The 24,362-nt window shown below is 42.4% G+C and overlaps 1 protein-coding gene across 7 annotated transcripts in view; it reads right to left on the bottom strand.

Annotated features, from left to right (window-relative positions):
* DMD (dystrophin) overlaps positions 1-24,362 on the bottom strand; it is a 2,140,576-nt gene that overhangs the window by 1,505,557 nt on the left and 610,657 nt on the right. For all 7 annotated transcript variants that reach the window (XM_090061814.1, XM_090061802.1, XM_090061811.1 and 4 more), the window contains exons 3-4: positions 2,002-2,094; positions 493-570 (exon numbers count right to left, since the gene is read on the bottom strand). In XM_090061814.1, the coding sequence (XP_089917940.1) occupies positions 493-570; positions 2,002-2,094 (171 nt within the window). The remainder of the gene's footprint in view (positions 1-492; positions 571-2,001; positions 2,095-24,362) is intronic.

Raw genomic sequence — 24,362 nt, 5'->3', positions numbered from 1 at the left:
TTTGACCAGATTCACTTCTTTAATGTTATTATCCAACAATCACCTAAGGAAATTTATTAGAAATTGTTTCACCAAAGGAAAAACTCAGGTTTTTTGGACTCTGTTTAATCATATTCAGAAGCTAGACATTTCATGAGTTGAAATTCTGATGGATAGCCTCACTTTATTGTAATTAACATTTCAAAATTTATTTTAAACACCACCAGATAATCAAAATTTGTGCTTGTTGATCAGTTCCACATAGCATTTAGGATATACTTATTAGTCAGACAGTTTTTGGCAGCAGAGGTTAAACCATTTTGATTATATTCATCACAAATGGCTCATGCTGGAGCAGAACCCGGTGGTAAGTTGAATCCATTTACCAATACTGGTTTCATTATAAGGAGGCTGAAGAACCTGTATCACATATTCAGGGTTTGAGCTATCACTTACAAAACATGAAGCATGCTGTCTGCAGAACATTCTGACCTCATCCAGATGATTACTTACGTTATTTTTCTGCAAGACCTGCAGTGCTTTGTTGACATTGTTCAGAGCATGAACTCTTGTGGAACCCTTTTCTTTTGCCTGTAAGCCAAATAAAATAACACTGACTGCCCAGCATATAGAATAATATATATAGAGATATTGCTGTACATAATGAGAACATTTCATTATCCCCAAGGATTTGTGTTTTGCAAGTTTATGACAGTATTGAAGAAGATATTATTATTCACTGTACATAGTCACACCCCTAAATAATAATAAATAAAAATAATTTTGAAACAAACCGGATCTTTAGTTTGAGTGCTAATTTGGTTTCTGACATTTTTCAGTGAACATATCATCAAAATGTATACTAGAATCAGATAAATCTGGGTTGTTTTTATTATGATTAATCTTCAGTTCCATGGAACAATTTAGGAACATTACCATGACAACCAAATAGATAAGCATCAGCATGTATAATATTTGCAAGTATATCCTCTCTGGAATTTGACTCAGACTGTCAGCTTGTTTTTCTACATTTGTGAGAAAGTTTGAGAGAAAATTCTCAGGCTCACCAACAGTGAAAAGGAATGCAACAGACAGTATTAATTTAGCATTTACATCTTTTTGGGCATGTCTCCACGAGATGCTGACTGAGCAGTTATTACTGCGCAGTCATTTACTACTTGCATAACCAGTACTGAATGACTGCACAGTAACCAGCATTACTGTGCAGTAGCGTTCCTGTAAGGTTGCCTGGTGACACTAACTGCACAGCAGCAATGAGCTACTACACAGTGGGCATCTCATGTATGTGTGGCCAGTAAGTGTAAGTTTTGATGCCCTTTTTATATAAGGCACTCTGGACCCAAAGACAGACATTAAATGTCAAATTTGTTGAACAAAGCTTTTGTAATTCTTAATTTATTGTAAAATCAATTGTATATATTTGAATCTGTTGTTTTAGTTGGCTAAGCCTTGAGCTTCTTAAATATAACTCGACAATGTATGCATAACGTAGAGCCGGTAGAATAGAAAACTTCTCCCTAAAATTCAAACTCAGTTTTCATTCCTGCTTGATTTAGACTTTAAAAATTAAAGGTGCTGGGTGCCTCAGTTCTCAGTGGGACCTAAACATGCTCAGTACCTCATGGAGGCTCCCATTGCACCTGTGCCACTTAATGAATAAGGACTTAAATCGTGCTGTAAACGTAAATAAATCATACTATATATAAACTATAAATCATGCTAACTATAAATAACTGTGTAGCGAGACCTGCAAGGGGCAAGGATTTCTTAGTGTTATCTCTCTTATTGGGCCAAGTATGTAGCTGGGTAGTTAAACAAGCTTTTGAATGCAAAGAAGAATGTGTTGCATTTGAAAGCTTGTCTAACTCTATCCCAGTTACATAGTTGGTCCATTAAGAGAGATCACCCTAAAAAATCCTTGCCTCATAATTTTTGTACCATCATGGCTACAACATCACTCTGACACTAGCAAGATCTGTAAATATGTAAATATACACATACAAGTTTTTGGCCTGTAAGACCTTCAAGGAGCTCCAGAAGTCTTCGTCCATCTCGAAAATCAGTAAAAAGGTCTTCAATATGATGTCTCCCAAACTAAAATGAAACAATAGCAACTTGTTAATTGGAACAGTGAAGGATAAAAATGCCAATGTGACATAATATCATCATGTCACAGCGTGAACTCACAACCAGCAAACTGGAAAGTAGCTGTGCCACTTAAAGATTCAAAATGAAATGTCTTCTATTGAAGAAATTCTTCTTCTTTAGAAAAAAGCTAATTCAATGTGATTCATAGTTTCATAGATAGTTTCATTGATAGGGTCGGAAGGGACCTTGCAGATCTTCTAGTCCAACGCCCTGCCCTGGGCAGGAGAGAAAGTTGACTCCAGCCAGGTAAACATCGAGCCTCCTCTTAAAGACCCCCAGGGTAGGAGCCAGCACCACTTTCCCTGGAAGTCAGTTCCAGATCCTAGCTGCCCTGACTGTGAAGTAGTGCCTTCTAATGGCTTGTCTAAACCTACTCTCTAGCAGCTTATGGCCGTTATTCCTTGTTACCCCTGGGGGCGCTCGGGGGAACAAGGTCTCTCCCAAACCCTAGTCCCCCCTAGTAAGTGCATAGACAGCCACCGGGTCCCCCCTCAGCCTTCTTCTGCGAAGGCTGAACAGGTTCAGCTCCCGTAGCCTCTCCTCATAGGGCCTGCCCTGCTGTCCCCAGATCATGCGGGTGGCCCTCCTCTGGACCCTCTCAATGCTGTCCACATGCCTCCTGAAGTGCGGCGCCCAGAATCAGCTCTGGCCTGACCAGTGATGGTTTCTCAGATTCAGAATGGAATTGAGAGATCCCTGGCTCCATTAAATTATTTCCTATGTCTGTCTGCCTCTGTCCAAATCAATATTTATGAATATTGCACCAACCACTGGGATCCTGCCCCATCCAGGACATTCTCTTTCTTTAACTCCACCATCCCCTCCAGTCTCCATATTTTTCCCTTCAAAAAAGCAAAAATTTTCCTTTTATAGAAACAGAGCAAAGTTTGTACCCTGAGAATCCACCACAAAACCTCAAAATATTTTTTTCGGGCCAGCCCTAATGCTTAATGCTGCTCATTCAAAATTCTTCTGAAGCTCTAACACCAGCATGGGCAAAGAATACATATGCTGCCATTTGTCTGGCTGTCAAGTTTGTCAAATGAGTTCTGAACAGATTCATAGATTTTGCTTACTCCTTTCAACCTCTGGTGGATTTTCTGTTTCACAAATAATGGTTAATCATTCCTGTTTCCTGCATTGTACCCAGCATGACTATAATCTTTGGTAAAATGTTTTACAGTGATAGGATGAGGATTTTCATATTTTATGATAGGACATCAGATAATCATTTGCTGGGACCATGAAAAACCTACATGCTGCTTATACTGTGCTGAATAACACTGTATAAATTAGCATGGGCATTTGTTACATGCTTCTGGTATTCCTTTTGAGTACCAGGTATCAGACAGTGATGAGATGAACCCAGGGTCCGTAGGATGAATCAAAACAAATACTCAGGATGATGCCTTGCTCCTCACTGTTAGTTGTTGGTTAGGGGACCCTAACCTCCTGTTAATAAAAGAAAGAAAAGGACCAGCAATGGAATCAGCGTTTAAAACAGAAAAGCAGTAGCTGCCAAGCTACAGGAAATCTGCAGGCCACTTATCTGGAATGAGATAGAAAAAGGAATGGCTTATGAGGGCTGGGCTCCAGGCAGAGGATTAAAGAGTAGCAGTTGCAGAGCTGAGTGGGCTGCTGAAATTAGGCAACTGAGTAACCTACTCCACTTAGAGCAAATCCAGGCAGTAGAAAAAAGTGGCTACAAGATAACATAGAGCACAGTCTGCAAAAGAAGCTGGCTTGGCTACAGGGCAGTGCAGAGAGTGGTTGATTGGGGGAAGCTGGTCACAGAGCTGTGAGTCTGCTTATACAGGAAGGCAGACTGAGAAGTGGCAAACCTGTAGGCTGGCTAAAGGGCTCGGTGCTGCTGAAAGGCACTTGTATTTGGGTGCTTTGGCCCCACTGAGCATGGCCATCAGCAGTGAGCCAAGTTCACTGCCACCGCCATCCTCCTGTCACTGCCTCAGCTACTACTGACTGCCAGACCCTGCACTGCTCCAGTCCCAGCTGGATCCTGCATTGCCCCTACCCCTAGTAGACTCCCCTCATACTCTGGGTTGGATCTGACCTGCAAGGAGTCCCAGGGCCTGGATCCAACACCTAGGTGAGTTTGACACCCCTTCCCTAGGGTAGGATCCTGGGAAACAGGATACGCTCATCTGGCATGTTTATGCCATCATACTGTGACATATTTTGCATTTCAGTTGAGTTCAAGACCATGTGATGCCAAAGCTAGAAATCTAACTTCTTTAGGTCAAACCATGTCTTTAAAGGTTGAAATGAATTGGGGTTCACACAAACAAGACTTCTGAAAAATATTTAATTTGCAAAAAATAAAATGACTATTTATATTGAAACTTCTAGTGCAAAATCCAGATGTTCAGACTAACAAAAGTTGTCATTTACAAGCAATGTAATCATTTTGATGGGGGATGGGGCGACATGGGTACTAGAACTCATGGTTGGTAGCCTAGAAGTCACAAGTTTGAGGCCATGGCAGAAGCAGTCAGGGTGTAGTCCTGTCAGAGTTCAACAAATCTGCAAATTCTACTAAACACTTTGTCATAAAGACTTGAAAAAGGAAAGGAATCATTTTGATTCCAGTTATCATGTAGGTAAGATCTGAACAGTGACAATGCTACTGATTACTTGCAAGACTAGGGCTTCTAGTCACACAGAACAGGGTTTTTTCCCCTTTTCCCCCTAGTAAGCATAATCATTAAGCCAACAGACTAAAAGAGTTAAATAACAAAATGTGGAGTGAAGGTAATGAGCAAAATCAGATTTTATAGACGAAGGAATGGCCACATGGTCACAAAAGTAGTGCTTAAGGACAGCTGTTGAATTAACATCTATCACAGCATACTCACTGAAACTCTTAAGGAGACGAGGTTTACCATGACATTGTCAGGGTGCATTTTTGCTAAAATATGTCAATAAATGAAGACAGAATGTCATGTCATTTCAAAAAAAAAAGCACAAAGAAGGAAAACAATCTGCAAAGAAAGTGACTACTTCTAAAGAATGAAAAAACATTCTCTGCTTGCAGGGATATTACAACATACTGGTTTTTTGTGCTTATTCTTATGTTGTACATCAGTTCGGAAGATGTAGCCTTCTTTTGGTATTCCTTTGGAGAGATTTTGTACCTTTACATTATCATTCCACTAAAATGACTTCCTATTGGTTGGTCTTTGAGACAGAGCTTTGCCACAGAGCCATATGTGGAAATGTCAAAATCCCGGTAAATTTTGAAAGGCCAAGCAATGATCAAAGGGATTTAGGAAATGAGAGAGTGTCCCAACTTATAAGGGCCCTATTGCACCTCATGCTGGAGCTGCATGAATATGCTGTGAGGCCCATGCCCCGCCTACCCATCATGGCATTACTTGGATGCCCATGCTATCTAAGAGCAGGCAGGGAAGGGCTAACTTGCCCGCCTGGAAGTTGGCTGCTGCTCTTCTGGTGCACAGAGCAGCAGCCATGTTGCCCAGGCAAGCAGTTTAACCCTTCCTGGCCTGCTCCTCTGGGGCAGAACACATGGGCAGCCACTAGTAAGTGAGGTGAAGTAAGAGGAGATCCAGGGTGCTGGGTAGGGCAGGGGGTTGCAGTGGTACTGATCTGGGCCGGTGTGGGGGAAGGGAGGCTGATGGGGTGTTTACACTAAGGTGAGGTGAGTGATATTCTTCTTGCTTTCCGGGGTACTAAGAGACATACGCAAAGAACAAGAAGGACAGGAAACCAAACACTCCATTTCAGGATAGATAGCAAATATCAGTCCTAACCTCATCATTGATGCTTCTGGTTCAAAATGGAATCAAAAGACCACCAATATATATGTGTCAGGCATGCCTTTTGGAGCTTGGGCTGAGTCCCAGGCTTGAAATCTAGCTGTTTTAATTGGTGGAGCTCACTCCCCAATCAGGAGGCAGCCAGGAGATCAGTCACGCCCCTTTCCTGAGAGGAGGGGGAGGAATCCCCCCGCCCTCCCCATGGATCTGATTGAAGACTGCAACGCTCAGGTCCAGAAGACTTCAGGGGTGGAGCCCTGGAGCATATAAAAGGAGCTGCATGCCCAGTATGAGGGAAGCAAGTCCAGGAGAGAGAGAAGAGCGGGGCTTAGAAGAGCTGAGGAGAGCTGCTCACCAGGGTGAGGCAGTAGCCCAGAAGTGCCCCTGAAGACTTCCATCAGTGGGGAAAGGTGGACAGCTCCAGCAACTAGGCTCTCAGCATCCAGCCCCTGGGAGCTGCATGAGGCAGCTCCAGTCTTCAACCTCTGGTGTGTGGCCAGAGACACAGTGCACAGAGTAGGATGTTTGGAGCACTTGGGCGACTCAGGTCCTTAACCCCCGAAACAAGGCTGGGAGCTCGGTACAGGAGGCGCTGCATGGAGGGTCCAGGAGTGGACCGAGCCTGGTGCTACATGAGGCAGCCCAGGCCTCCAACCCATAGAGAAAGGTTGAGTCCAAAGAGCCAGGTGCTCGGGCTACTGAGCCAGCCAACAGGGCCAAGCCAGACGCCCAGAAGCCCTGCATAGTGGAGCCCTGTTCCAGACACTCCTCATCCCCGAAGCCCACTGCAGGCAAAAGAGCAGCCTGGTGCAGAGGATGAGGACCACCCTCCAGGCCTGGGAGCCATGAGTTGCAGGGAAAAGAGGATTCCCAGAGGGGAGGGGAGTCACCCCCCTGGTTAGTTAAGGGCTCCTAAAAGGGGAGGTCCCACTGAGAGGGCCCCCCTAAAATTACCAGCTTCTTTGTAGGGCTCGGGAAAAGCCCAAGGGCATTGGGATATCCCCTCGGGATTGTTTATCTTTGAGGTTTATCTGTTTCAGATCAGATACTTACTGGTGATTTACCTGTATCTGGAGCACTGGTATAAGTTTTTATGTCATTTACCATATTGTTTATGTTACTGGTTTAGATATCTTATACATATATAGATGTATTCATTGTACATATGTTTATATCCATGTTCCTTTCCCTTGTGATAAGTTAATGTAAATACATTTGTATATAGTTAAGTCCCCTGACTGTCCTGGCCTGGTTCTGTAGGGACAGAGGGAAACTGAACAGCATACCTGCCAGCTAACAATCCCCTTCAAGTGGAGAAGGCCTGGGCTACATATAGAAAAACACTTAAGTATATACTTATTTTAAACATCTTCATCAGTTTCATTTGAAGATGCCAAGAGATGAAAAATCCTTCTTTTCATTTCATATTTCTTGCCAATGGTAAATCATCCCTCATTAGTAAAATGTGTGCCTCATCTCTAACACAACGTTTTTCTGCCTTCAGTTTCAATCCCTGTCTCTATCTCTGTCTCTTAAACTTAAGATCCCTTTTTAGTGACTGGTATTTTATCCCTCTGGATGTACTTATATTCAAAATTGGTACAACTAGTTCCTGTGAAATTTTGATTTTTTTAAAGAATTTGATTTTTTTTTTAAAAGAACTCAGGCAAAAAGTCATATTTTAACCAGCAGCTACCAAAATTCCAAAGGACTGCAATTCCCCCCATGGGGTATGGGGGTGTAGTGGGTCCTGGCCTCTGACTGTGGCTGTAACACCCTCTTGGTGGCCCCTCTATCCCTGCCCTATAATCTGGCTAATGAACAAGGCATGTGCCCAACAGCTGGGGGGATACAGCGGTGGCAGAAGCATGGCGACAGTAAGCAGGAGCTCCTGCAGACACTGCTGGTGCCACTGGCAGTGGCAACTACCTGCAGCGGCAACCACCAGGGGTTGGCAATCACCCACAGACACCAATGGCAGCAGCGGCAGTGGCCAGTGGGGACTGCTAACCTCCTGCAGATGCTGCCGGTGGTATCAGTGGCGGAGGGGAGGCGGTGGGAGTGGCTAGAGGCAACCACCCACAGGCACCGCCAACAGCATAGATGGCACCTTTTTGGAGGGGGTGCACCACCACAATCAGGTGCATCCTCTATGTGTCACCCCTGCTCTGGCTCTTTGAGGTGCCCGCCCTTCTTCCTCACCTGCCACACCTTAGTGTCCCCAGAGCAAGGCTGAGCCAGACTGGGATCACTCTTGGGACCCTGGGGGCAGCTTCCCTTGCTTCCCTGTTACACTGAGTTATGGTCCCAAAGGACACCACTTACTTTATGGGCTATTTATGGCCTCCTGCCCCTATAGCTATGCCCAGGCCTCACAGATAGTACCTAATCACTGTGGAGGGACCCACTGGGCCCACTGCAACACTTGACCCTCAGACTTCAACCCTTTGTTGGGGTTTCAGCCCTTTTTCTCTAGCTGTGCCCCCCTCAGCCTAGATCCACTCCCCTAGAGCTCAGCTTCCAGGTCCCTGGCCCTAGTCCTGCCCTTTTTGGGTCCTTTTTCATGCACTCTTCCCATCCTCAACAGCCCTGACCCCAGGTGGGGCTGCCCTCACTGTCTCCACTCTGACTTCTCGGGTTCCTGACCCAGGGTTGTACTGCTTGCTTCCTCAGACCTCTGGTCACTGACCAAGAATAGGCTGCCTGATGCTGAGTGTCCTACCAGAAACCCCAGTGTGGCCTCCTGTCCTCCCCTCCAGCTACTACCTCTGGCTCCGATAAAACTATGTCAGCTCAACGCTTTAAATATCCAGGCTGCTGCAAAAGCCTCTTCCCCAGTTGCCAGCCCTCTTTGAGTCTCTGGAGTCCCTGTTCTGGCTTGCAGCTTCCACCCCTTACCTGCCTGTGCTGGCAGAAGCTCTTCCCCGCGCAGAGTTCAGGGCCACACTACTCCTCTTCTTCAGGCTCATCTCTCCTGGGCTCCTCCCCTTCCAGTCAGATGACTGATTGCAGTCATGCTCCCTTAGTTTAATAGGCAGTTTACTGCACCGAGGCTGCAGTTGCTCCCTTGCTGTCTTCCCTCCTGCAGCTAACATTCCAGTTAGGTTTGTTTTTTTTCCAATTTGGAAAACCTATTTGCTGTGAATTTAGGACTCAAGATCCAGTTTAAGCCAGGGATTTCAGAGAGATGAAACAGAAACCTTTCTTTATGGAAGATTAAAGAAGTTTGTCTTGCTGACTTTAGAGAAACCAAAAGGGAGAGGGGATATGATACCTTTTTATAACTATGCAAGTAGGGTGAATGTTAGAGAAGGTAAAGAGCTTTTTAGGCTGAAAAACAACAGACACAAAGCTAAATGACTACAAATCACTGATGGATACATTTTGATTGGTACCCAGCTGAATTCTAACTATCACAGGAATGAAGTTTTGAAGCAGCAATAAACCACCTGAGCATTAATTAACTGATATCTTCCCAGTCATTGAAGTGGCAAGGCACAGGCAGTGCCTCTGTCACCACTGCTTTTAGCTGTGGCATGGGATGTTTATGATATTTCAGATATTGTTCCTTGTGGTTGTGGGTGAGAGTTTGAAGTGGAGATTTGAGGGACTCTGTTGGTTACCAACTGCCTATGAATGCAAGGGAACCGGATAAAATAGCTCAGAAGACCCATTCCACTACCTGCTATCAGAGCTAAGCAATGTAGAAATGTAGAAGCCCTTAGATGGTAGACTACACCTCAGGGTTCAGTCCAAAGGGTATACCTAGAGCAGCTCATATCAGGTCTTCCAGGTTCTGGATTTTTTTTTAATGCTTCCAGGGAAACATTTTGAGTAAAAAACATCAGCATGTTTTGACTGTCTCTACTTATGAATATCAGTCTTATAGATTCATAGATGTTAGGGTCGGAAGGGACCTCAAAAGTTCATCAAGTCCGACCCCCTGCATAGGCAGAAAAGTGTGCTGGCTTTAGATGACCCCAGCCAGATGCCTATCAAACTTCCTCTTGAAGACCCCCAGGGTAGGGGAGAGCACCACTTCCCTTGGGAGCCCATTCCAGATTTTGGCCACTCTAACTGTGAAGTAGTTCTTCGTAATGTCCAGTCTAAATCTGCTCTCTGCTAGCTTATGGCCATTATTTCTTGTAACCTCCAGGGGGCCTTGGTGAGTAGAGCCTCACCAATTCCCTTCTGCGCCCCCATGATGAATTTCAACCGTCTCTTGCAGAGGCTGAAGAGGTCCAGGTGTCCTAGTCTCTCCTCGTAGGGCTTGACCTGCAAGCTCTTAACCATATGAGTGGCCCTTCTTTGGACTCTCTCCAGGTTATCTACATCCCTCTTAAAGTGTGGCACCCAAAACTGAACGCAGTACTCCAAATGCAGTCTGACCAGGGGAAGTATCACCTCCTTGGTTCTGTTTGTCATGCATCTGCTGATGCATGATAAAGTGCCGTTAGCTTTGCTGATGACTTCATCACACTGACAACTTAGGTTCATCTTACAGTCGACTAGGACTCCTAGATCCCTTTCTGCTTTCGTGCTACCCAGCAGGTCATTTCCTAGGCATTAGGTATACTGGACATTTTTCCTCCCTAGGTGCAGCACTTTGCATTTCTCCTTGTCAAATTGCATTCTATTGTTTTCTGTCCATTTGTCCAACCTGTCCACATCTGCCTGTAGTTGTTTCCTGCCCTCCGGTGTGTCCACTTCTCCTCACAGTTTTGTATCATCCACAAACTTGGACAGAGTATACTTCACTCCCTCGTCCAAGTCACTGATGAAGACATTGAAGACTATCAGTCCAAGGACTAAGCCCTGCAGGACCCTACTGCCCATGTCCCTCCAGGTCAATATCAACCCAACCACCACCACTCTCTGGGTACGACCCTCTAGCCAATTTGCCACCCACCAGACTGTGTAATCATCCAAGTCACAGCCTCTTACTTTGTTCACCAGTATAGGGTAGGATACCGTATTGAAGTCTAAGTAAACAATATCTACCCCTACTCCTGCATCCAGGTACTCTGTAACCTGGTCATAAAAAGAGACTAGATTAGTCAGGCATGATCTACCTGCTACGAATCCATACTGGTTTCCCCTCAGCATAATTTTTCCTGCTGGGCTCTCACATATGTGAGCCTTAATAATCTTTTCAAAGACTTTACCAGGGATGGAAGTGAGACTGACTGGCCTATAGTTGCCTAGTTCCCCCTTCCTCCACTTCTGGAAAATAGGAACCACACTGGCCCTTTTCCAGTCTTTTGGGACCTGGCCCGTGCACCACAAGTGCTCAAATATTCTTACCAGTGGCTGTGCAATGACATCAGCCAGTGCCTTCAGTACCCTCAGATGGAGCTCATACGGGCCTGCCGATTTAAACACATCCAGTCCTTCCAAGTGACTCTGCACCATCTCAGGGTCAATGCTTGGTAGTCTGGTACCCAGCTGTTGTCTCTCTACAAACCCACTGTGAGACTTGTTTTGCCCCTCGTTTAGGAACACTGGGGCAAATAACTCATTGAGGAGTTCAGCCTTTTCCCCCCTGTCTGTCACCAATTGCTTTTGCCTGTTTAGTAGTGGTCCTATACCACCCTGGGCCTTCCTTTTACTCCCTATATATCTGAAAAACAATTTTTTGTTATTCTTAACTTGGGATGCCATCCTTAGCTCCATGGTAGCTTTGGCCTTTCTAACTGCCTCCCTACAACTGCGAGCTGAGGAGGCATACTCCTTTTTAGTAATTTCTCCCTATTTCCACTGCTTATATGCCCCCCTTTTTGCCCTTAGGCTGCTCTGGATTTCTCTGGTTAGCCAAGGAAGTCTCTTGGCCCCTTTCCCCCTTTTCCTATGCATTGGGATTATCTCCCTCTGTGCCCGAAGGATCGCTTCCTTAAGGCACAGCCACCCTTCTTGGGCTCCCATCTTACCAAATCTCTTACACTGCAGTGTGTCATTGACTAAATGCCTGAGCTCACTGAAGTCAGCCTTCCTAAAGTCAAGCACTTCCACACTACTAGTTACCTTTCCCACTCTATGCCTTATGGTGAATTCTATTATTTGGTGGACACTGTCTCCCGGGTGACCACTGATCTGTAGGTCCCCTACCATGTCATCTTTTTTTTTAATGCTTTTCCTCTCCCATTATAGTTTCCACTCCCCCCCACCTCCCACCCCAGCTCTTTCCAGGAACCTCTCTACTTTTCAAAATATAGTTTTTAACATGTGGGCAATAGTTGTGAACATAGTATTCCAGCACTGGTGTCACCAACATTATATGCAAAAATAATAGCACTTCCCAACCACTAGATATTCCCCTATTTAGACAGCCATCAATCACATCAGATACAAAGTCCCATGCTTAAATGATTTTCTATAGCAAAATATACAAGAGAATAGCTAACAGAATAGAACACTGCATACTCTTTTTTCCTGAGCAGTGGTTTTATTATACTTAAAAAGCTAGGGAAATATGATGCAGAAATAATGGTTACCTTCTTTTCCTCTTATGGCTTAATATGGCTGGACAAAATTTCTGCAGTAGTGAAAGCATAAGACCTATAGACCTCTCAAGTCCCACTAAAGCACTGCTTGGAATCCTTAAGTGAACCATAGGCCTCATGTAAACCCTTTGCATGCATCTAGTCTATGATGTTTAAATGCAGCATTCTGAGAAAAAGTGACTAATGACATTTTGGAAACTGAATACATTAATTTTCAATATAATTATAATAATGCTTTGTAGCCTGTGATATATAGAAACAATGCAAGTGACATATAGAAATGTCTGTGCCTCTTCCTTTTTATCATTCTAACTTTTCATAAATTTTTTTTTTTAAATTTGTTTGAACAGTCAAGAAATTCTACATGACAAATACAGATATTTGCTCGGTCAGTATCTTTTCTGGAAAGATTTCAGAAAGGAAATAGAAACACAGCATGGCAATGTCCCCAGCAGGACATTTTAATTACAAATGCAGGACAAAAACTACTTAAAACAAAAGTTGCCATTGATTTTTGAGGGGATTTGAAAGCAACCTTCTATTAGTCAGGAACTAAAAATCACAAAAGATTTGTTATGTTGCTGTATGTGCCTGATCCCTAACCCAGAGAAGCTTGGTATTTCTCTAGCAGTAGGGTAATTAAGTCTTCTTTGGCAAACAGATTGAAAGTCTTCAGTGGATCGACATTGCAATAAGTCTTGAGAAACAAAGGATTTAGAGAGGTGGCAAAGAGATATGCTATGTTTTCAAGGTCATTGGAAAAGTGTACATTAAGCTATGTGAAACCTGAGCAGGATAAAAAAAAAAGAAGGAAAATCACTGTACTGAATAACAGGCACTTTAATCTGAATTTCATTTGAAGAAAAGCTATGCATAAAAAGGGGCCTTGGACTGTAGGAAGAAAAGTACTACTTTTAATTATGAGGAAGGAAAGTACTACCTTTAATTATGAGGGGAAAAAAGTATTCAGAGAAATTCACTATGCTTTTCATATACATTTCATTACATCAGCGGTAGATTATATTTTACTTGAAAAATAGATAAATGATCAGTTGGGTACAGGATTATATTTGGTTTTTAGACAATATGGGTGGGGAAGGGGACTCAGGAAGTGGAGAACACAAATTGTCCATTTGGTAAAATCAAGTCTGTTGTTGTACCTAATAGTATTTCCCTCAGCAGTGCCAGCACCAGCAGTCTGAAGCAAACTGAAACAGTCTGATGATAGGTAATATGTACTGCTATTGCTGAGCCTTATCAGGAAAATATAGGTGCAAATGGTCAGTGAAATAATGCTTTCAGAGTGCTTCCTGCAATTAACACAAAAATATGGGGAGTTTGGAGAGGGGGGAAAAAAAGTAGTGAGAAAGAGAGTTAGGGAGAATTAGAGACAAGGGTAAAGGGGAGAGAAAACGTGTGGCTAAAATGAAGAAGGAAATGAATAAGAAAAATAGGCAAGCCTTTCTAGAAATGACACCGACATCTTAAAACAAAAACCTAGGAAACAGAATTCTGTCGCCAAAATGTTAGTTCCTTTGTTTGGAAAGAACTAAGGACTTAAAAAAAACCCTCTATACTGCAATGAGGTAAGTGCTGTTTTAACCTGCACTCCCTCCTGTTAAAGAAAGGTCAAAACACAGGCAATTCTGTTGCTTTAGCTGACATGGCTGTTGGCTGTGATTACTAATCTTTACATGACACAAGAACAGCTGAAGAAAATCCAAAAGGATATTTTCTTTAAAAAAAAAATAGCAGCCACAAAGGTGTGATGCAGAGGCAGATAAGATTTTTGTGCTGTTACGGATGGAATTAAACCTTCAACTACCATGAAAATTCTTGAGTGTGAATGCTAACTGGAAATCTCAAACGCTGATCTCTTGCATCTTAGAAGAGAAGGTGCATATGCCCTGACTGACTGATTATGGCTATGTCTTACAATTGCAAGGTCATATACAATTAATATTTACAGGAAGACATGGTCACTTGAGATTGTCTCTTCTTCCTAAGTATTATACATGAAGCATAGTTAGAGCACTCAAAGTATTAATGTAATTACAGTTACATACTCCAGAAAATAAAATAAGAAACTATTATTATTATAAGATTGCTGTACTACCTAAAATGTAGTAGTTACTTTCTAAATATAGAGGGGGACACAGTCTTGCCTCAAACAGCATAAAAACCAGGCAAATGAAGTGAGAGAGAAAGAGGTGGAACAGAGAAAACAGAATGGTGATAGGCAAATATTTCAGAAATTACAAGTGAATTTCTGGCTACATATTATTATTTTACAAACCCTAAGATACTAAGCATATGCCTACAACCACTTCACAGTGCTACCACATTATTTTTAGTACAATAATTATCACCAAATTATTATGAGGCCCTGCCTGGCCACTCCTAATCCGTATACTCAAACTTAGAACTGAAATGATGTGAATGCTGCTTGCTGTTTTTTTTCAAGATCTGCATACCTCCATCCTTTGAAAATGGTATTTGACAGGTAGACCCAGAACATCCTCACTGTCTATGGTCCAGGTTTTTAACCTGCAGTCCAGAAGCAAGTTCACAGGGCTGCAATCTTGAGAGCAGTATGGAGGCAGTGTTCACATACCTAAACTATTTTGCTCCCACCACCGCCACCCTTAGCATCAGTGCTAGTGCCCAAACAAAAGCAAAATGGAAAAAGGATTCCATCCAGGGAAGCTGCAATGAGAATGACTTAAATTTTCATCCCTCCTTATTACTCTATTGCAAATTCAAACCTTCAAAAATCCTGAGAGTGGTTTAAAATTAGGAAATAAACTCAGCTTCCTAAAAACTGTGGTTTCCTATTGGTTTATGAACTTTATTTGCACTCAGTTACTTTTTCAAGCATTTCCTTGCAGTCTTTAGAGCTAGAAACTTACTTTTGTTTTTATATAAAAATCAAGATGCTCAATCATTCACATAAATCCAGGATCTGGGTCTTTAAGATAACTCTTCAATATTGGAAAATAAACCAAGGGATTAAGTAAGACTGCTACTATTTTCTAAATTCATCTAGCATACATATTATGTTTCCAGATTTATAAAATAATGGTTGCATATACTGTAATTCTTACACCATTCCTTTAAAAAAAAGATGACTAATTAGGTTTGAGGCAGAAGCAAACCCTAAATTGAGGGGGGAAAAAATCTGACTTACAGCCTTTCATTGCAGACAGGTATGCATTTAAATTATACTCTCCATTCTGGGACAGAGTATACTAGTTAAGTGGATCATCACAGTGAAGTTATGATTTTGTATGCATTTAGTTTATTAGCTGCCTACTACATTATCAGCTCATCTAGGGCATTTTCTAACTTCTACTACATGGAGTGTTCTAGGGGAATGAACAGAAAAAGGAAAGGTCAGCAAACATTGAACGCTAAAAAGAAGAATGTGACATGGTCCAAGAAATGCCCAGGGAGAAACTGAACACTATTTATTATTAAAGATAGAAAAGTAGGTTTGTTCCAGGAAACTACTAAAATTAAGGTCAGAATCCTGAAAAACTTTCAAAATACTTTTAAGTTTCAGATCAAACATGCTTTGCTGCTTTGATGAATGGGGGCCAGTAAAGGGAAGACAGACACATTTAGAAGGAAGAAGACATTTATAAAGGATTGGCCAAAGAATGCCAAGGGAGTATTAACCCAACTAGGACCTTCAACTAATCAGGCTTTTCTTTCAGTCAAAACATCTGATGACTTACTCTCTAAAACAATAAGGAAAAGCAGCACAGCTGATCACAACAGATCTTTCAGTTCAAGTCAGTTTTAATAAAGAGGGATTATTAATACTTGCTTTTACCCTGCTAAATATATTAAAGGCTGTATTTCTTGTCCTGACATATTCATTTACAATTTGTTTAGTTTTATGGAAAAGTTCTGAGAAACTTACTGACATTTTCCCCTGACTGATGCCAGATTATTATTGCAGCATCAAAAGTTATTGTTTTGGGCATGCGGGAGACAAGACTAGATGTGAGGGACGTGGTTTAATTAGGCCACAAGTTTTATCACCTTATCATGGAGCTATCAAGCAAGAACAGTGAAGGTCAATTTCTTCTTTGTTTTCACCTATTGGAGGCTTGCCCTTAACACATCACCACTCCAAAGCCTGCTCACAGAATATTGCCACCCCACTGTATGGATGTTAAGGAACTGGGGATAGAGAGTTACCTCCACGCTGTACTGAACATTGGGAGTCCCATGCCCATTTCTTAGCTTCTTTTAGAGATGTCTTCCCCTAAATCCACATCCAAATTTGGTTGATCAAGGAGCCAAAGTCCTTTTGGACAAGCACTGGTGCTGGCCATCTGCCACTTGCTAATTTGTAACAACTTGAACTTGAAATGCACACCCCATTCCAGATCATCTGGTAGCAAGGAAAACATTCCTATCAGTCCCAAAGTATGACTAGCACAACGATGCCTAAAGCAGACTAAAATATCCAGTCCTACTCTCAAAAGCAGGAGGCTAGAGGGATCTCTGAAGGGACACTGTTAATGTACACTTCAGCTCCCCAAACTCTGCCACTGCACCACAGCCAACTGGTTTGTTTAACCCACTAACTTTCCCACCTATATAGGTGCTGCCTTCCCTCATTACTGGCATTCCCACTTTTACTTTTTCATTAGAGCTGGCCATAAGGGTGGGTGATGTGGGCCTACCCAGGATGTCATGGCCAGGAGGGGGTACCACATGCACACAGGTGCACATAAGCATAATCCAGCATGATCTCTGGAGACACCTGCAACTGCATAGGGCATGCAAGGTGTGAGCATGCCCTTGACCTGGAAGGTGAGGGTGGTTTCCCAATGCAGTGCCCCCAACACCTACACCCATATGCTGCCAGCCCCCTTTCTGTCTGGCCCACCCATCAGCAGCATTAGCAGGGTGGGAGCCAGGAGCAGAGAACTGTCCTAGCATGAATCATTCTGTGGCTCCTCTCCCTCCCTGGCATGGGCAGTTCCCTGCATGCTGTCTCTGCCTCTCTGGGGAAATGCATCTAGCTGCCTGAAGCTCCAGGGTCAGTGGGGACTCCCCACGAGTCCAGGACCTGCATCACGGGCCAGGCATACACAGGGAAATGCAGAGACCCCCCACACCAATAGGGGACACACTGGGTGGGAGGTGCCAAACTACAAGGTCACCCAGCGCCAATTCTGCTCCTGATGAAAGGCCAGTAAAAGAACCACTACACTTGTTCCATATCAGCAGCCAAATATATAACTCTTTGCCTTGGAAGTTACAGGGATGCCATTTTAAAACACCTTTCAGAACTTCAGATAACTTTTTAGTATATACTCCAAGTTTATACCTTAATATAAAGAGTGATTTTCATAGGTTTTATTTGCACATCTTTAGTTTTAAAAAATTAACCAGATAAACCTAAGTGCAACATTTGCTGGCTTTCATTTTCTCCCACCATAAAACTTGAAATAAAGTTTATGCTGTAAATTTATTCCAGGTGTACTACAGAAATTTCCTTTCTCTTCATCATCCCTGCCCCCTTCCTCCTCCTCCTTATAAAGCACTTCAGAACAAAAAACATTTTCTCTGAATGACTATTAGTCAAACAAAGAATAATGTTTAAACAAGCTATCTTGACACCAAAACCATGGTTCTTCAGTCATCAGGAAGGCCCAGAGACAGTTAAGCACCTAAGAAACAGTTTAATCTTTACCAAATGAGTATTACTATGGACTTCCAATAAGCATACAATTATTTACTTATTGATGTTTAAGCTGCCTTGGCCAACTAAGGCTCAGGATGGCTTACAATGTGAGCATGGAATAAAATGAAGCTGGAGAATGAACAAGAGCACATAGCAAATTAAGAGGCAACTACATTATCAACATAAAGCAGAACCCCACAAAACAATATCTCAGCCTAGCTTTGTTTGCCAAGTAAGAATGCCTTGCAGTGCTTTGGAAAGACATGTAGGTTCAGGCTGTGGTGGAGTTTAAGATGGAGGCCATTTCAGAGCTGCGGAGTGACTACTGAGAATGACCTCCCATGCATCTTTGCCAAGCAGACTTGCAGAAGGTTATCATCAGGATCATGACTGGGCAAAAGGAAGCAGGCATTCCTTTAGGTATGTAGAGCCCAGACCATTTAGGGCTTTATAGGTCAAAACCAGCACCTTGAATTGTGCACAAAAATATATGGGGAGCCAGTGCATACTGGAGTGGAGGAGTTACGTGGTCCTGGGGCACCTATACATGAGCACGGGGGCTGCTCTGAAGTGCTGGATTTCAGCATGTCAGAGCAGACTCAATTAATTAAATCTGCTGGAGCGTGGAAATTGCTATGCTCCAGCAGCCTCTTGCATCTCGTGTATCAGCATCCCCATGCTTAAAAATGGCAATGGGGGCACTTGAACTAAAGCTCATCAAATGAGCTTTAGTTCAAGTGCCCCTGCTGCCATTTTCAAGCGCAGGGATGCTGATACAGGAGATGCATCAACAGGCTCTCAGAGCTGCTCCTAGTAAAGCACCACCCTCTTCCAGCCCCAGAGCACATGTAAAAGTGCCCTACCTCCATAAGAAGGCAGAATACTACATTCTGCACCACTTACAGCTTCTGGGTGGTCTTCAAGGGTAGCTCTGTGTGGAGTACCGTGCAATGGCCTTTCAGGTTACAAAAGCATAGATGATAGTGGCTAGATTTGATTCTGAAAGAAAGAGTCACAGACTTCTTTAAGCACTATCACTTAGTTTCTATCACTCACATGACTTCTATAGGATTACTTGTGCTTAAATTAAGCATATAGTTGAGCACCAGTGAGGCATAGAAGGGACACGGTGGCAGCCCAAAAGGGACTAGTATACAGAAATTCACTTTCAACCTTTCCTTCCACTCCATCAACATAAAACTAAAGAAGAAATTCTAAGTAAATTCATGATCAAGGGAAGTCATTTTATCATTCTAGTCAGATGGATTATTTCTAGACACACAAGGGGGTTACTGTTGTTGTTAAATCGTGTTTGGATGGCCCACAATTTCTCTGATTTTCAGATTATGCTTATAGAGAATAATTTCTCATATTTCAATCACAGAGCGGACAGAAAGTAATGGTTATTCAGCAACAGCACTGAAAGTTGTTTTGTATTGGCAGTAAAGGGCTTATTCACATATCGAGAGAAGCTCCACTTGTTTTTCCTATATCTTATGACCCTTACACAAATAATCTACATTGTCTTCTCCACATAGTGAATCATATTAATTAACTGTCTATACTTAAGGGCATCTGGAGCCCCAAATTATACTTTTGCCTGCCTGGAGTCCTTTGAATTTCTTTGCCTTTGTTGGATTCTGCTGAAACATTAACGCAAAAAATAAAATACTTCAAAGGTTTATCATATGGCAATATACCATTCTAAAATTATCCTTATGCCTAATATTAGTGTTCCTAAAACTGAATTATTTCTCTATGGCCTGAAATTAAATTATTATTTAATTTGACACATAAACGTGTATAGGTCAAAACCTAAATTGTTATTATCTATCTTATTTTCTTATATTACTTCTTTATGAGATGCTAACAGGCATTTATTTGATAAAAACTTTACATTCATTTTAATTACGTATTTATCTTAACAAAGTATCTATTACAGCTATTTTAACATGAAATTCTAAAATGAATATTATTACTAGCAAAACTATTTTTCCAGATTCAGTGCATTCTGTTCTTAATAAGAACAAAATTAGATTAAAAACTGATATTACTTGCTTGATATCAATTGTAGATATATATTTTAGCAACATAATAAATCCCATCAAATAAAAAGCCAACAAAATCTATTAAAGAATCATAACATATACCAAGTACAATATGTTTATACATGATTCCCACCTATGAAACAATACAGTAGGAATGTCAGTTCTTTAAGTGAGAAGGTATAATAATTTCCATATGACCTATTCAGTAGGTTAATTATTTCCAGGGGAGACAGAATTTAATATAAATGACTCCGTTTATTTACTACTTGTCTATAAAACAAGAAACGGAAGCATTGCAGTTGATTGGATTTGCGATGCCTTATTACTCCCTTTCTGTTGAAAACTGACATAGTCTCACTGATGTTGTCAGAGATAAATTGGTTTACACCCAAATATGGACTTCTGTCTTAAAGTAGTTAGTATCCATTAACATAAAAGTAACTCTACTTTTGTTGTTGCTTTGCTTGTCACATTTTGATGGAAGTACATCCATGAGCCTATAAAATTTAAATAAGCCAAGCTACTACCTCTGCCAAAGGAAAGATAAATGGAGGAATGTTTTTATGAAAGCTCTCTGGGCATAGCACTTCAGGCTCAGTTCAGTACAAGATACAAATCAGATTCAAAGATGCCACAAAGAAATAATCATTTCACAGATGATGGGGGAACAGATTTTGGCATTATTCTACCACTCAGTTGAACCACAAAAGCTGCAGTGTTTTCCTGGATAATTCATACTTTTATTATTTAGGATCCCCCAAGTGTCTCTTGTAATAACTCCTCAGTTCTCTAACTAAACTTAACAGGGCTAACTGATGTGTTCTACATTTTGGTGACCTGTGCATTAAGCATACTTCTTTTTCAGGTTTCCTATCAGATAAACTATACTTACTGAGAAAACATCAAATCTCCAGTGAATAGTAGAACTATCTTGCTTAGAAGATGTTGTACTATTCATTAAGATCTATTACACACAGAGAAATGCACAAATTACAGACAGTCCTTGACTTACAATGTTTCACACATACAACGTTTATAAATTAACACCCTATTGCAACTTTCTGACATCAGTTTCAACTTTAAAATGCCTGATCTGATGCCATGGCACACCAGCAAACAAGTCCACTGTGTTGCCCATCTCCCTGGAGAACATCCACCCAAACTTCCTTGGACACCTTCTTTAAGTAAGCAGACAAGACTCCAGAAAAACCTGCAGCCAAGACTCCTGAGAAGACTCCAGCTGAGAAACCTTCAAAAAGTCAAACCAAGCGCCTTTCAAAAAGTCCAGCACCTCAAAGAAGTCCTTCCAAATCAATACAATTGCTATTTACAATATAAATACATTAATGTAGCTACATTACTCATCTATAATTGACTGAGTATAAAATTCTGGGTTAGTTTTTGGTGAAAATAGGGTATCAGGCCTTAGTTCAGGAACCAATCCCCCATTTATAACATTGTTTCCTATGGGAAAATCAGTTCCGAGTTCCAACGTTTCAACCTAAGATGTGGTTTTCAGGAACCAATTATGTCATAAGTCCAAGGACTACCCGTAACTTACCAGCATCTGATACCCTACATTATGTTTCTATTTTGCTAGCGATGACCATGTTTAACTTTCACTTCAATACTGTCTTGATGCAAGTTATCAAATTACCACTTTTCTTTTAGAATACGCTAAATAAATTGAATTGTTATAACACTTTCAAAGATAAATACTTAAGAAAAAAACAAGCCTGGCGACTATAGCTTCTCTACAGTTTATAATTGGCCTGGTCTACTGCAATGTTCAATGTTCAACATTTCCCAAGATACTACAATTGAATATCATTAAGGGCTTCATGACTCAAGAGCCTGGTAACGGTATGATTTTTTTTCTTCTTCTAGTGGTTGTGAGCATACTACTCCCCACTTCTTGGCCACATACAGGTATTACACTTTTACTGGTATAAGTGATTGGAAACTGGTCTATACCCATAGCAGAAAAGAAGGTCAGCACATAAAACTGGCCTATACCAATAAAAGAACAGAAGTTCAGCACTCAGACTGGCTTAAAAATGGAGGAACCCAGTCTAAGCTTAGCACACCCCACCAAAGGGTGAATGTATGTTTTTATCTAAACTATGCCACTTACAGAAAACTGCATTAACTTAGATTGATGCTGCCTTGAGCCATTTGCATATCAGGTAGCATGATTTCTCTATCTAACTGTGCAACTAGCTCTACCATTTAACCTCTCGGTACATCAATCTGCAAATATGTGTATAATAATATTTGTCCATCTGTACAAAATTTGTTATCCATGTAGGGAAACTACTATAAAACTAGTGTGTGATTGTTCTTGCTGTTGCTATTACTAATATTACATAGTTAACTATGTAGTAACTATTACTCTTACTACCTAGTTAATGATCAGTAAAAAAGGAAGCAATTAGGAAATGGTAAGATCCTTTTGCATTACTTGTGTGTACAGATTGTGGGGACAGCACTTTTCTATAGTGGGAATTGCAAAATGCTTGTGTGAAAGAGCTTTGGCTGCACAGATTGGCTCTAGCACAGGGGTAAGCAAAATATGGCCCATCGGACACATGTGGCCCATGAAATGTATCTGGCAGCCACAGAGTCATGGGATCTGGCTCATGGGGAGCTGGTAGATCCAGCTTCTGCATCACAGTGGGTAGGTGGGCATATCCAGGCCCTGTCTGGCCCTCGGCTTACACCAGCTCCCATCCCATGCACTGGAAGCAGTCCTGGCTGGACACTAGCATCACCTCTGGACACTGCTAGCCGGTTCTCACTGGGGATTGGGTGACTGCCCAAGACTGCAGGTGATGTGCTGATGCAGCAGCATCACCTGCATACCTGGGTGGACACCCTGATACCCAGTGGGCTTCCAGTGGACACCCTGCCCAGTGCTGCTTCTAGAACGTAGGGTAGGAGCTGGTGTAAGCTGAAGATGGGCCAGAACACTGTGGATGCAGTGTGCTGTGACTGCAGGATGGTTCCTGTGGGAAGTCCAGGGGGGGGAGGGGAAAGAAAGAGATGGATCTGGCCCTGCCTATCCCCTGTCCATGATAAGCAGCAGAAGCCAACCAAAGGCTGCTGCTGGGTTCCAGGAAAAAGTGGGACCTAGCAGTGGGCACGGACTCCTTCCACTTGCTGCTCCTGAAATGCTTCTGACTGCAGCCACTCAGGGCCCGTGCCAGGGTGGCCCTGCAGCACCTTCCCACCACTGCCACCACCACCAGTGCCACTTGTGGGTCATCCTGGGCCCTCATTCCCACTGGGGTGGCAGTGCCAGGGAGAAGCTACAAGGCAGCCTTGGTACAGACTCTGGGTGGCCTCAGCAAGAAGCACCCTGGTAGTGGCTAGAGGGAGAGGGCTGCACCCACCACCAGATTCTGCTTCTGGCACCCAGCAGCAGCTTCTGCCCAACCACCATTGCCTCCACACTTGAGCCACTGATGTGGAATCTGAGCAGCAACTCTAGCCCTTCCTCGAGGAAAAAATGGAAACCCGGAGTAAGCACTGGTGGCAGTGGGGACCCTGACTGAACTGACCCTGCTGAAGCTGCTGCCTGCCTGCACCCACGCCAGCTCCCTGCCTACTCTTGGCCCCACAGAAAAAAGATTGGTGAGGTGTTGCAGGGGGAGGGGGTGCTTATCCAGCTTGCAACAGCTCCCCAAAACTCCCTGTGAGGCCCATGGCCCCTGCACACCCCTGCTCTAGGACATGCCATAGGCAACATTTTAGCCCCAGCATTCATTTAATGGGTACAAATTTTCATTAAAATGGACTATGAGCACAAATATAAGTCACCTAACTTCTTGTTTCAAGATATAATTACTTAAAAATTCATAAACGCACCTGCAATATTGGGGGCTGGGTTAAGATCCAGACAGAAATCTGGTGTTAAACATATATCACATTGTGGCATTAATGAAGGCCTAAGTGGAGGCACAGAACTGAAATTCCTTTTCACACTGATACTGATTTTCTCGATCTTAAACAACTGAAACAGATAAGCCAGTAGAGACTATTATACGTTTTTTATCTATGAAGATATCATTCAGTGAGTTGCAGCTGTTTAACTTTGGTCAAAAGACAAAGTTTGTGGGTATAATTCTCTGGTCTAAACTAATTCCTAAATGTAAAAAGTGTGTGCAAG

Source organism: Crocodylus siamensis, chromosome 1 (genome assembly GCF_052110815.1).
Source record: "Crocodylus siamensis isolate JL-2025a chromosome 1, ASM5211081v1, whole genome shotgun sequence".
NCBI lineage: Eukaryota > Metazoa > Chordata > Crocodylia > Crocodylidae > Crocodylus > Crocodylus siamensis.
The sequence above is the reverse complement of the archived record's forward strand: the minus strand, read 5'-3'. Positions and strand labels throughout refer to the sequence as shown.